The sequence below is a fragment of the Halichoerus grypus genome, chromosome 10 (genome assembly GCF_964656455.1).
Source record: "Halichoerus grypus chromosome 10, mHalGry1.hap1.1, whole genome shotgun sequence".
NCBI classification, from domain to species: domain Eukaryota; kingdom Metazoa; phylum Chordata; class Mammalia; order Carnivora; family Phocidae; genus Halichoerus; species Halichoerus grypus.
Window position 1 is genome coordinate 11,285,532 of NC_135721.1, and position 12,622 is coordinate 11,298,153.

Consider the following 12,622-nt stretch of genomic DNA (forward strand, 5'->3'; position numbering starts at 1 on the left):
ACAATCCAAGATCCCATGTGGCAAACATAACATAACCTAATTCTGAGCTTACCTCGGAGATGCTACATGAACCTTCCTGTCGCTAAAACCAGCATAACTCTAACGTCGACTATGCCAGATACTTCATCGTCTATTGCATTTGTGTTCACAGACTTCTCTTTAAAAAGACTGTTAGTGATCTCTTAATGTAATTCAAGGCAAAATGTTGAAACTAAATATGTCGGTAAGGTCAAGGGGCTTCAGAAAGAGAATTACTCAGATACCAGTGACTTTTACAATACAATCCATTTCAGCAATTTGGCAAGATTAGAGGATCTCTGGTAAGTCCATCCTTTCTGCATCTCAAATTCTCTAACTCAAAAGAATAGGTAATAGTATTTACCTCTTTCTCTCATATAGGGAAATAAGAATATATAAGATAATAATTATGAAGATGTTCTGAGACTCAAGATATTGTTAATATCTGATTCACTGTTAAAAAAAAGAAATTCATTCTTCTTTCAATATAGTAATAAGGACATAAATATTAATTACAAAACAAAGCTTTAAAATTAGAAGGTAAATTGAGTGGCAGTCAGACTTCCAGGAAACTCTTGCAGAGTAGATTATGTGGGAAGTTTTATTTTATTGACATATAGTCTACCCTGCAGGCTAACGCACTTGACTGAGATAACTGATCCTTACATCCTATGTCTTTTAGGATGCATCAATTTACAGTTTGAGCCAAACTTCAATGACCACCGTATTTCTTTGATTTGGGAATCAGCATTCCCATTTACTCAATCAACAAGTATCCGAGCTCAGAGTATGTACACAGCATATTTAGGGGAATTCAAAAGACAATAATACATCCTCCAGGGCTTCTGAGTTTCCACAGTAATGGGGAGACAAGACTTTAATAGTAATGATGATGATAATAACAATAATAATACATGATACACAATTAAAGCTCAAATGTGAGGAATTCAAAGTTAAGTCTGAAATGGTCGGGGAAGGTTGCAGAGAGATGATGGACTGAGTGAGTCTTGAAGGATGGGATGGAGAAACTGAGATCTTGTGTGTGTGCTACATTATCGATCTAGGTACAGAAGAGAGACGAGGCACCTGCCTGCTTGGGCAGAGTATGAAAAGAATGAATTAGCTAAACTGCACACTGCGTTTCCATTTCCATCCGCCTTTCTCCAGGGACAGGGAGAGCTGCGATAATTAACTGATACTGTGAAGAATCCTGACTATAGCCTACGAAGAGAAAAATGATCCACACATGTGAGGTGAAAGAGACATCACCTCCAGTGCATATGCATTTTTCAAACAGATGGAAAAACCCAAACCAACTCTGCTGTACATATTTAACTCCTAAACGGCTGGATTGAGGAACATAGTGGAAAGTTGGCATCACCGAGCTGATTATTCCCTGGAGCGTCACTGAAAGTAATCAAGAAATAAGCTCCAATGATTTTGAATAGGGACAATATTCAATAGCCAGATGAATGCTCCCTTACCTGTCTCTGGGGCCAAGTGGCTTTGAGAATGGCTTCCGTTCTAAAGAACACAAGGAGCTTGCCATCCTCCTCCGTCAGGTTAAAGGACTGTCCCCAAATCTGCAGCACCTGAATGCGGGGTCTCACGGGTCGGGTGTCATCAGCACAGAAGGGCCGCAGCCACTCCAGCAGGTCCTCGGCGGAAACCAGGTCTTCTCTGAAGGGCAAAATCAAGGGTTAGATAGAAACTCTGAAGTCAGGGCGCCTGGGTGGCTCGGTCATTAAGCGTCTGCTTCGGCTCGGGTCGTGATCCCGGAGTCCTGGGATCGAGCCCCACATCGGGCTCCCTGCTTAGCGGGAGGCCTGCTTCTCCCTCTCCCACTCCCCCTGCTTGTGTTCCCTCATTCGCTCTCTCTCTGTCAAATAAATAAATAAAATCTTAAAAAAAAAAAAAAAGAAACTCGTAAGTCTTTAAAAAAAAAAAAATCCCAGGGGCGACTGGGTGGCTCAGTCGTTAAGCGTCTGCCTTCGGCTCAGGTCATGATCCCAGGGTCCTGGGATCGAGCCCCGCATCGGGCTCCCTGCTCAGCGGGAAGCCTGCTTCTCCCTCTCCCACTCCCCCTGCTTGTGTTCCCTCTCTTGCTGTCTCTCTCTCTCTGTCAAATAAATAAATAAAATCTTTAAAAAAAATAAATAAATAAAAAATAAAAAAATAAAAAAATAAAAAATCCCAGTAGTCAAATGTGGCAATTGACCCAAAGACTGCTTTGTTGGGTGACACTGTTTTTTTCTTGTTTTTTTTTTTTCTGTGCTATTGAGAAGAAAAATTTAGGTTTTAAATGGCATAAGGCAACCATATTAGGTATTTTAAAAACTAGGTAAGATGAATGTGATTTTTAAGCAGTATCATTTTGAGTTACATAAAGCAGATGAAAAATAGTCAATATATTCTTAGCTACTCTATGTCTTAGGCAAAGTTTAATAAGAAGTATGGTTTACTTCTGTTAATGATACACAGAGAGCCAGGCATCATTCTAAGTTTTATATAAACTATTTCTAGTTGACAGTAACTATGCAATGTAGATATTAAAAATTCCATTTTATTTTAAAATTTTTTCCAGTTGTAGAGTTAACTAACATATAACATTGTGTAAGTTTAAGGTGCATAACTTAATGATTTGATGTACGTATATGTTGTGGAATGGTTACTAATAAATTTAGTTAACACCCATCACCTGACATAGTTACAACAATTTTTTTCTTGAGATTAGAATTTTTAAGATCTACTCTCTTAGTTACCTTCAAATAGATAATATTGTTAACTATAGTCCTTAGGCTGTACGTGTAACTTCCTTTTTATAGATGAGGAAACAGGCTTCAAGGAAGGAATATGATATGACCACAGATATCTAGAATAGGCAATACAACCCCCAAGTCCATATTCTTTCTACCACTGTTCTCTGTGACAGAATTTCAGTATGGGGTTAGAGCATCAGGTTTCATACTACCCTAAAGATAAAATACGAATGCATGCTTATTAAAGAACTGTGACATCTAAAAGGCTTCAGAGAAGGAAATATTTGTGCAACTTTCTATCCGGCACTAGAATCTCTTCCCTTGTAATTCCAAATGGGCCATCTCAGGAAAGCAACAGGTTTGATGATGATGTCGATGAATTACACTTGATTACTGTTAAGATGTCTCCATTAGATACCTCACTTGCACAGGGCCCTGGGGAGCAGTGCTAAAGCACTGAATCATATAGGTTTTGCTGTAACCACATCCTTATGAGGCTTCCAGCAATAAATCACCTAGACCAAGTCCCAAATTCCATGACCTAACAAGACCACAGGAAATTTTTAAAGATTCGACAATTACCACTGAGTGTTTCTGTTAGTATGCATTCTATAATATACTTGTCAATAGTTTCATGGGAATTCAAATTAAAAAGACAATTCATTATTTGTATTTCAGAATAAAAGAAATGATTAGACGCCATGGATAACTGGCTCAAGCATTTTCTAAATCTACCAAGTCATTTGTTAGCTTTACCTATGTGTGTCCTTGATATGTATCAAAACTGGCAAACCTGGGGTGCAAGAAAAGGAGACCACTACCAAGATTTCCTGGAAATCTATGCGGAAAGTAAGCAGATAGTGTCATGCAGAGGAAAAGCATTTTGCGGGAATGTTATAAGTGTGAACCCTGGCCCCAGATAAAAATCACGAATGTCATCATCCCCATTTTATAGTTAAGTAGACAGGTCCTGAAAGTGTGTCTCTTGGAGTCTGTGAAACCACGATAATGTATATAAAGTACTTAGCCACAGCACATAGCACAGAGGAAGTACTTAATAAATAATAACCATCGTCTGCATAATGATCATTATGATTATTATTGGTACTATCAAAGCACCAGTTTGTGCTTGATACAGGGACGAAAATCATAGGATTCCTGCCTTCGAAGAACTAGTAACACTATAGAAAGATTTTAAAAGTGACTATCATTCAAATTACTAATGTATGTAAATATGAATAATCATTTTGGAGGAAGAGCGAGTAGAATCAGGGAAGGCTTCATGGAGGATGTGGCATTTGAGCAGGGTCATAAAAGCCAGATGGGATGTATGTACATGGAAAGGTGGGGAAAAAGAATCCAGACAAAGAGGAGAGCAAGAAAAAAACCCAAAGATTTGAAAGGACAGCACATGTCCAGAGGGTGATTAAAGCACAGACGTCCAGGTGGTACATGAGAGGAGGGGGCTAAGGTAGCTAGCAGAGGTCTCCTCACCTGGATGGCCAAGAGCACACACCTAAGGCTGCAAAGGCAGCTTCAGGCTTTGAAAGCACAGGCTCTGCAGCTGTCAGGCCCAGATTCAGCTCCCAGATTGGCCTCTTCCTGACATTGTGATGTTGACCAAGAAGCCACCTAATGGTTCTGAGCCCCAGTTCCTCATTTGTAAATTGGAGATGGATACCTCCCCCTTACTCATGAAGCTTCTGAGAATGAAACAAATACATAAATAATAAATGTAAAGCACATAATACATTAAGAGACATATAACTAAGTGCTTCAATTAGTGGCAACCATTATTATTGAGGACATTTGGTCTTAACTCTGTATGGAATGAGAACAATCGGGGGACTTCTGAGCACTGAAAAATCATAATCACGTGAAGTGATCAGAGAAGCGTACAGGCTGGGGCAGGCTCAGGCCCTTTTTGGTGAAGCCTGCAGGGGTCCAATTAGGTATAATTCATGAGAAAAGGAGTTTAAAGCACATTTTTGGCCTGGAGTCCAAAGCCATTTCACATAATATGAAGCTGAGTTTTGGCCCTGTCACCCACGTGCCAAGTGGGGAGCAGGTAGGATGAGCCGGAAGGGGAAGGAGCTGGAGTCATGAAGAGCCGCCGGAAGTATAACAATTACCCAAGACTCGAATATGGTGAACAAGAATGAGAATGGCAACCCACGGAAGTGACTAGGAGCTATGAATTCTACCACTTCATCGTTAACTCTTTCATGTATTCTAATACCATCTCCAATCTGCAGATGACGAAACAGCCACAGAGAAGTTTAGTGTCCAAGGTCACAAAGTAAGGAGTGGAGCCAGTATTTGAAATTGGACGATCTTAATGCCTTACCAATTACTACACAGTGCTACCAGACCAAACGGGGGCATGTTCCAGAACACGGTGGCAGCAGATTACAATTATTCAGATACTGATGCAATATAGAAAGATCATTGTTGTGTTTTCCAAGTCATTACATTGAGTTAGATTCCATTTACATTAGAAGTCATTGTGCAGTTGACGACACCTGACATTTTGGGGAAATCTGCTCTAACTTCGGGTTGATAGTTCGAACACATAATAAAATTAGGAAAACTCATCCCTAGGACAGAAGTGTTGTGTTCGGGAAGCACCACGTTCTAGGCAAGCCTCACGGTATGGCCACGTGAATACTGGTGTTCAGTGAGATGACACAGCAGTGAAAGGCAGCTCTGTGGGAAAGCTACCCAAGGACATAACCTAGACACCACTCCTAAGGATTTCAGCTGCAAAATGGTTAATATTTTCATTTCAATCTGAGTTTTTAGTCACTCTCGTGACTCATCAAATACACATGCACACACATATACAGAGACAGAGAAAGAGCAGAAATTTTGATAAAATGGCAACAAACTGGCAAATCAAGGGGAAGAGTATACAGGTATTCTTTTTTCTATGCTTGCAACTTTTCTATGGGTTTCAAATTTTTGAAGTAAATAAGTGGGTGAAAAATAACCAATTATGACTTTTATAATGTGAAAAATAAAACAGAACTGGAAGAAGGAAAATGACTCCATTTATATAGTATTTTATGAAGGCAAGGAGAGGATTTAATGAGCTTAGGAATAAAAAGACAACATTATTTTGAAACATTTTTACTTTATTATAAAAGTTATATAAATGTTTTTAAAAAGTTATAAAACAGATAAAAGAAAAAATCACTCATAGTTTCACTGCAAATATCCATTTTCCACCTTTTTCTCTATAGTGAGGATTTTCTGGGGAGGAGGTTATTATACTGCATACAGCAACTTACTACACACTAGTTAAAAAAAATTAACTACTAAAGGAAACACACATCCACACAATCGGTTTTGGCCCAAAAGATAAGGAGTCCTCTGAAACAGCTCTATTAACAGAGAAGAAGAGCAGCACAAGAACAAAAATATGTTCACTGAATCACTAATTGGAGAAAAGTGATGTTCTTACGTAATGTAGCGCAAGAGGATCTTCACAAAAGGAATGGAAGAGAATGTCAGCCAAACAAAAGCAATTATTCAAAGTAAAAAGACAGATTGTGAGAATATTAATAAGCTAATCCTTGGTAAAAGAATTTTCAGGTTCTGCATGGCGTATTCATACAAAGATAACTCTACCTTGAACTTAAATGGTTAAGGTTCATTAAAAGAGATAGCAAATACAAAAAGCACTTTATATAATCATGACACACTACACAAATAAAATTATTGTTCTTATTTGGGAATGGGGGAAGGAAAGACTGCATTCCAACAAGAAAAACACAGGCCACGGTGATTTCTTATAAACATAAATGTCCTAGAATTTGAATGCCTGAAGGGAACTCAGTCATATCTTCTATACGGAAGTTACAAACTGGCAGCTGAATTTTTGTGTTGGCTTGCATGGTACATGCCAATGTTTCAAAATTTAAAATTTTTACAGGACATCAAGATTTTTCTAGCTCCTCTATTTCCACCCCCCAGTTCTACCGAGATATAACTGACATAGGCTCTGTATAAGTGGACAGTGGAGAGCATAATGATTTGACTTACATGTATGATGAAAGAATTCCACAGCAAGTTTAGTTAACATCCAGCAGTTCATTTAGATTAAAAAAGAAATCTTTTTCCTTGTGATGAGCTCTCTTCGCATCTACTCTCTTAACAACCCAGCTCCCCTTGAAAAGCTGGATGAAAAAGACATGCTCGAAGCTGTTTCCTGTATTGTCTACAATGTGAGACCTAGTTCCCCCCAGCCCCCACCCCCTCCTATTTCTCCATAAGCCCAGCCCAGCTCGTTCATTCCCGTTACCTGCCTGGCCTCCGTGGGAAATGCATGTGCAAACTCTGATGTGTAAAAGGCTAGGCGAGATGAAGAAGGGAGCGAGGAGGGGAAGCAAGTAAACCTAAGTGAGCGACAACAGTGAGAGACCCCAATATTCTTGTTCTACGTGGATCCCGCAACTCAGGTCATTGATCCACACGCCACACACTTTCCTCACTACATATGGAGCTGGGTGGAGGAGACCTTCTCCAGTGTAATATCTTCTATTTATTAGCTTCCATGAAATAATTGGGGCACTTGCCCAGGAATAAGAGAACTGCAAAGAAATCAACTCATGATATGATAATGGCCTTGCCGTGACTTTTGCAAATAATTAACACAATCAAATTCCATCAAAAGAAAAATTCCTACAAAGGAAATAATTTTGATGTACACACAATCCCAATCTCAAGTCTTAACTTTTTGGCAAATACGAATAACCACCTCTTTGTGGCTGTTTTCAAACATATGCCAATCCAGAATCTCTTCCTGAGGTTCGTTTATCAATAAGAGCCTGGGCACATCTCACTAAAATGAGGCAAAAGTGACAGCTATTAAGTCATAAATATGGCCTGAGGTGGCCCCGAGAAATACAGCAGGATAGTGGAGCTGCCCTCCTGACTGGTGACCCTGGCTGTTAGCAGGGCTCAGGGCGACAGACCACAATGCTCGCGCACTGTGGGTACTTGGACAACAGCTGATGATTTATTTTGCCCCACAGAGCATGAAGACTAAGAAGAAATCAGATTCAATTTGCTTTGGTGGGCTTTTTTTTTTTTTTCCTTTTATTTTCCAAGCTTTAAAAATACTGTGAAATCCCTAGGTAATACCAAAGAGCTCAATGAAGTCTGAATGATCTGACACTGTTCAATATCCCTGAAGCCTTCAGACAGCTGAAGCTGGACTGTGATTAAGTAGCAATTTACACAAACAAAAACTTCTAAAATACTCAATAGTTTTGAAGGAAATCTTTCTTTCTTTTTGAATAGTGCACAGAGGAATTTCGCATTATCTGTTTTCTGAGTGGATTTATTTCTGCACATCCTTTTGAGAATCGCTAATGTACTAATTCACACTAGTAGGTCATTCCTGTTAAGAAGCTCTCTAAAGGTACAGGAAGGTGGTGGTGGGGGGGGTGTAGAAAAGGAAAAGAGGCCAAGGCAGAGGGAAGGAGATGCAAAAGGCGGGAAAACGGAGGGAAGTGACACCCAAAGACCTTGCTGCTTCAAGTGTCATCCGTGGACTAAGCAGCACTTGGGAGCTGGTTATAAATGCAGAATTTCAGGCCCTACCCAGACCTACTCGAGTAAAATCTGTATTTTAAGAAGACCCCCAGGTAATCCCTGTGCACAGTGGCATTTGAGAAGACCTGTCCGTTGCAGGCTCTTTAATATCGGAAGCAGATTAGATCTGGTGAGAGAAAATTCAGAGCATGTCCTTACCTGGGTGAGCCCGGACACACTACCAAACCTGTCTGAGCATCATTTTCTAATCTGAAATGGAGGCAACAACAACACCATAAGGGGGTTGTTGTGAGGACTAAGTGGGTTGCTGAACAGCCACTTCCAAGATCTCAGCCCTGAGTCATTGATGTTCATTACTTTTTTGTTTTTAAATGCTTGATGATCTTTTCTTAGTTCTAGGTTTAACAAATATATTATTTTAGAAAATTATCTTAGCTAGTGAATGTTTTTAAACCCATTTTTCTTAAGCAATCTAATCAACTAATTCTTAACCCAAACAGGAAATTTAGGTTATATTCTCAAAATATGTTACAGACATACATAAATCATGGGAGAAAGCACACTTATAAAATTCAATTTATGTACCCGAGCCTCTCAATAATTTATTACCTTAATCTCATCTTTAATCGTTGATGCTATAAAAGATTTTTGACACTATTTCAAATCCTTACAATACTTAGCTCTGATGTCTGGGGGCAAGAATGTGGTTAAGCTAGAAAGGAAGCCTGTCTGGGTGGCACTTATTAGCACAGGTGGACAAGGAGGCACAGGGGGCTTTGTGAATGAAGCAGAAGCTGCAGTTCACAGGCGAATCAGACTTGTACCAATATACAAAGTCAAAGGAGGACATGCTGATGACGGCATAAATTGTCTAAAAATTAGGAACAAAACCACACACTTGGTGGTAGCCATGAATACACGCACCCAAATTCTGACTTTTCCGTGCAGTCTACCTGCCAGGAACACTCTGGGTTGGTGGGGGCCTGACCTCAGAGCACAGGAATGTGTGTGCACGAAGAGAGGGGATTTACTCTGCAAACAGATACCATGGAGGGCAGTGCATGTTGACGCGTTTCGGGGCGAGGACTGAGGGAGGCTGGGTATGGCCCTAAGGGTGAGGGTGACACACAGGCCTGGCGTGGCCTCCTGGAGGTGAGGCGGCCATATCAGGCCATGGAGTGAGTGACCGAGAGGGTTACTTTCAAAGGGTCTGAATCCCCATGTCACTCCAAAGACACCCCTGGGAGTGGCTCCCCCATGTGATCTGCCAGGTACAGTTTTGGGAAAAGAAATCGAAGCCAAGGATTTAGGCTTTAACTGCGTGGATTCAAAAAGTCGTTGCCAGAAATGAAAGTTATGACTTCGTCTTCCTTTTTTTTTTAAGCCAAAAAAAAAAAAAAGTTCACTGAAGTTTTTCTGTTAAGAAGACTTTGTTATGCTGTTCCTCTGGAATAAAAAGTAAGATCTTGCTCTGTGTCTTCATTCCCCAGTGTCTTCCTCTTTGGAAATCAAAGCTTAAAAAAAAAAAATAAGTCTGTATGCAAGAAACCCAAGTTGGATTCACCTGTTTCTGGCTGGAAAGTCACTCAGAAGAATCCTGCCTTCTAATCTTTTTGAGATGTCTCCCCTGGAAGGGACTTAGTGCCTGCTCAGATCGTGTCATCCTGTGAGGCCGGGCGCAGGTCGGCATCAGCTGAAAGCAGCGTGCTCTGACAGCAGCTCACCGGGGAGGGGCAGGCAGGGGGCCGGCGGACGGGCTCTGACCCGAATGGCAGCTGCTGGACGCACCTCTGGAAGGCGGCGGAGGGTTCCCCGCGCAGCACCTGCCTGGCTTTGCTACCTGCTGCCTCTGCAGTGGCTCAGGGGGCCTCGTCGGCCTGGGGTACCATTCCCCACCTCCTCCTCCTCACAGACTCCCTTTTCATGGACCGGGACCAACGACGTCCCTTGCGTACCCCGCCCTGACTTCCCCAGACGGAATAAACCGCTCCGTCCACCCTGCTTTCTGCACAGCACTTACCCCTCGGCAGTATGGCAGCTAGAGCTACGGGAAGGCTTGTCTCGCCTGCAAGACTCTGAGCTTCTCAGGTGCGAGGCGATTTCTTCCCCGTATCTAACTCCTCCTCACTCAGCACGGGGCATGACACACAGTGAACGTGGAGATCATTTCATTTCGCTTTTGAATAAGGCGTAAAATAGCTTCGTTATACTTCGAGACCCCAAAGCAAAGGGGCTTAGAAAAACGGTGCAAAGCGGAAGGCTGAGTAAGTAGAGGGCCCTGACTGCAATGCTTTCCCAGAGTCACCTAGATGGCTTCTCCTATTTTCCTCCACTCAAGCCTCGGGCACAAAGCAAAACCTGGACCGTGCCATACAGGCATCTGAGCGCTGAGTTAGGACTCAGAGCCCGGCTGGGACCCTGGCTCCGTTTCCCCGACCTGTGACTCAGGGCAAGGCCTCCTCGAAAATGGCAACAACACATGCAACCATCAGAAATAATCATAAGGAAATCTAAAAAGACAAATGAGAAGAGTTACAGTAGCAAGTAAATAAAAGAAGAATATGAAGTGTTTACACATTTTGATTGAAGCTATATAAAAATATATGTGTACCTGCACAATAACTAGAAGGTAATATGCAAATGAAAATAATTATATTACTGAATGAACTATGAGGAGCTTTCACAAATATTTCTTCATTATTATTATATATTTCCCATTAAAAAAAAGAAAACAGGGGCACCTGGCTGGCTCAATTGGTATAGCAGGTGACTCTTGATCTCGGGCTCATGAATTCAAATCCTACACTGGGTGTAGAGATTATTTAAAAAAAATAAAATAAGAAAACTGGGGCGAGGCCTTATAGGGATGACATGGCTATAAGATATATGAAAGATGTCTATAAACTCTGGCAAATACATAACCACCAACTCGTTGTTGCTGTTCTTCCTATCACTACGACTGTACCTGAATGAAAAATTCTTTCTAAAAATGGCATTAGACCACAAGAGCCAAACTATGGAAAGAACCCAGATGTCTACTGACAGATGAATGGATGAAGAAGATGTGGTATATATACAATGGAATATTATGCAGCCATCAAAAAATGAAATTTTGCCATTTGCAACGACGTGGAAGGAACCAAGGGTATTATGCTAAGCGAAATAAGTCAGTCAGAGAAAGACAATTATCATGTGATCTCACTGATGTGCAGAATTTAAGAAACAAGACAGAGGATCACAGGGGAAGACAAATGAAACAAGACGAAACCAGAGAGGGAGACAAACCATAAGATACTCTTAATCTCAGGAAACAAACCGAGGGTTGCTGGAGGGGAGGGGGGTGGGAGGGATGGGGTGGCTGGGTGATGGGCATTGGGGAGGGTATCTGCTATGGTGAGCGCTGTGAATTGTGTAAGACTGATGAATCACAGACCTGTACCCCTGAAACAAATAATACATCATATGTTCATTGAACTTAAATTTTAAAAAAATGGCATTAGAGACACACAGCTTTCTGTATCCTCATGTACTCTGTATAAAGCCTGTATGCTCATGGCCCTCAGGCAAGGCAGACCTAACATATATAAAGCTTTCAAAAAAAAAAAAAAAAAACAATACATATACTCTAGAAAGTTTCCTTCCGTAATCAGTCCAGCTAACCTCCTGGAGATGTGAATCCCTTCCCCCTCCCGGCCTCATGTGGAACGAGAAGAGAGGAGACCATGATCTCCCAGGCAAACAAGGCTCTGGGGAGCAGTGGGGTGTCCTGCTAGAGCTGACAGGGTAAGAGGATAGCTGGAGAAACCATGACTCCAGATGCAGAGCCTCCTTAGTTATGCGGAAAGTCCTCAGCTCTTCCTTCAAAACCGCCTAGAAAAGGAGGCTGGTCTGGGCAGTTACATAAACAGTGATGTTAAAAGTAATCCTGCGATTCTGACAAGTGCCATGAGGTGAGATGCACGCACGGTGCCAGGCTTACCCCTTGTCCACGCTGGCATGGACAGCTGCAACAACACCTTCCAGGACCTGGAGGGGGTCCCCCGACCCACCGAGGTCAGCACTGCCCCCACTGTGAAGGGAGAGAGACAGAACCGATTCAGAAGAGGGCTCGACCTCAGAAAGCAGTGTGGCATTCACACTCAGATGCACCCAGCTGGATTCTGGCAGAGGATGCTGCCAGCTCATAGACATGCGGGGTATATGCAGTCTGCGAGTCCTAAAGATATGGAAATGAAACATTTTCTGCCCTTAAGGAGCTCACAGTCTAATATATGCTTCTTTTCGTA

The 12,622-nt window shown here is 41.7% G+C and overlaps 1 protein-coding gene across 3 annotated transcripts in view; it reads right to left on the reverse strand.

The window, feature by feature from the left end:
- Positions 1-12,622, reverse strand: part of NBAS (NBAS subunit of NRZ tethering complex) — a 317,946-nt gene that overhangs the window by 32,773 nt on the left and 272,551 nt on the right. For 2 of the 3 annotated variants that reach the window (XM_078055983.1, XM_078055984.1), the window contains 2 exons: positions 12,316-12,405; positions 1,503-1,698 (listed from right to left, as the gene is read on the reverse strand). In XM_078055983.1, coding sequence (XP_077912109.1) covers positions 1,503-1,698; positions 12,316-12,405 — 286 coding nt within the window. Of the gene's footprint in view, positions 1-1,502; positions 1,699-4,271; positions 4,481-12,315; positions 12,406-12,622 lie in introns of those variants that run through there. The other variant, XR_013441601.1, reaches the window with a different exon arrangement.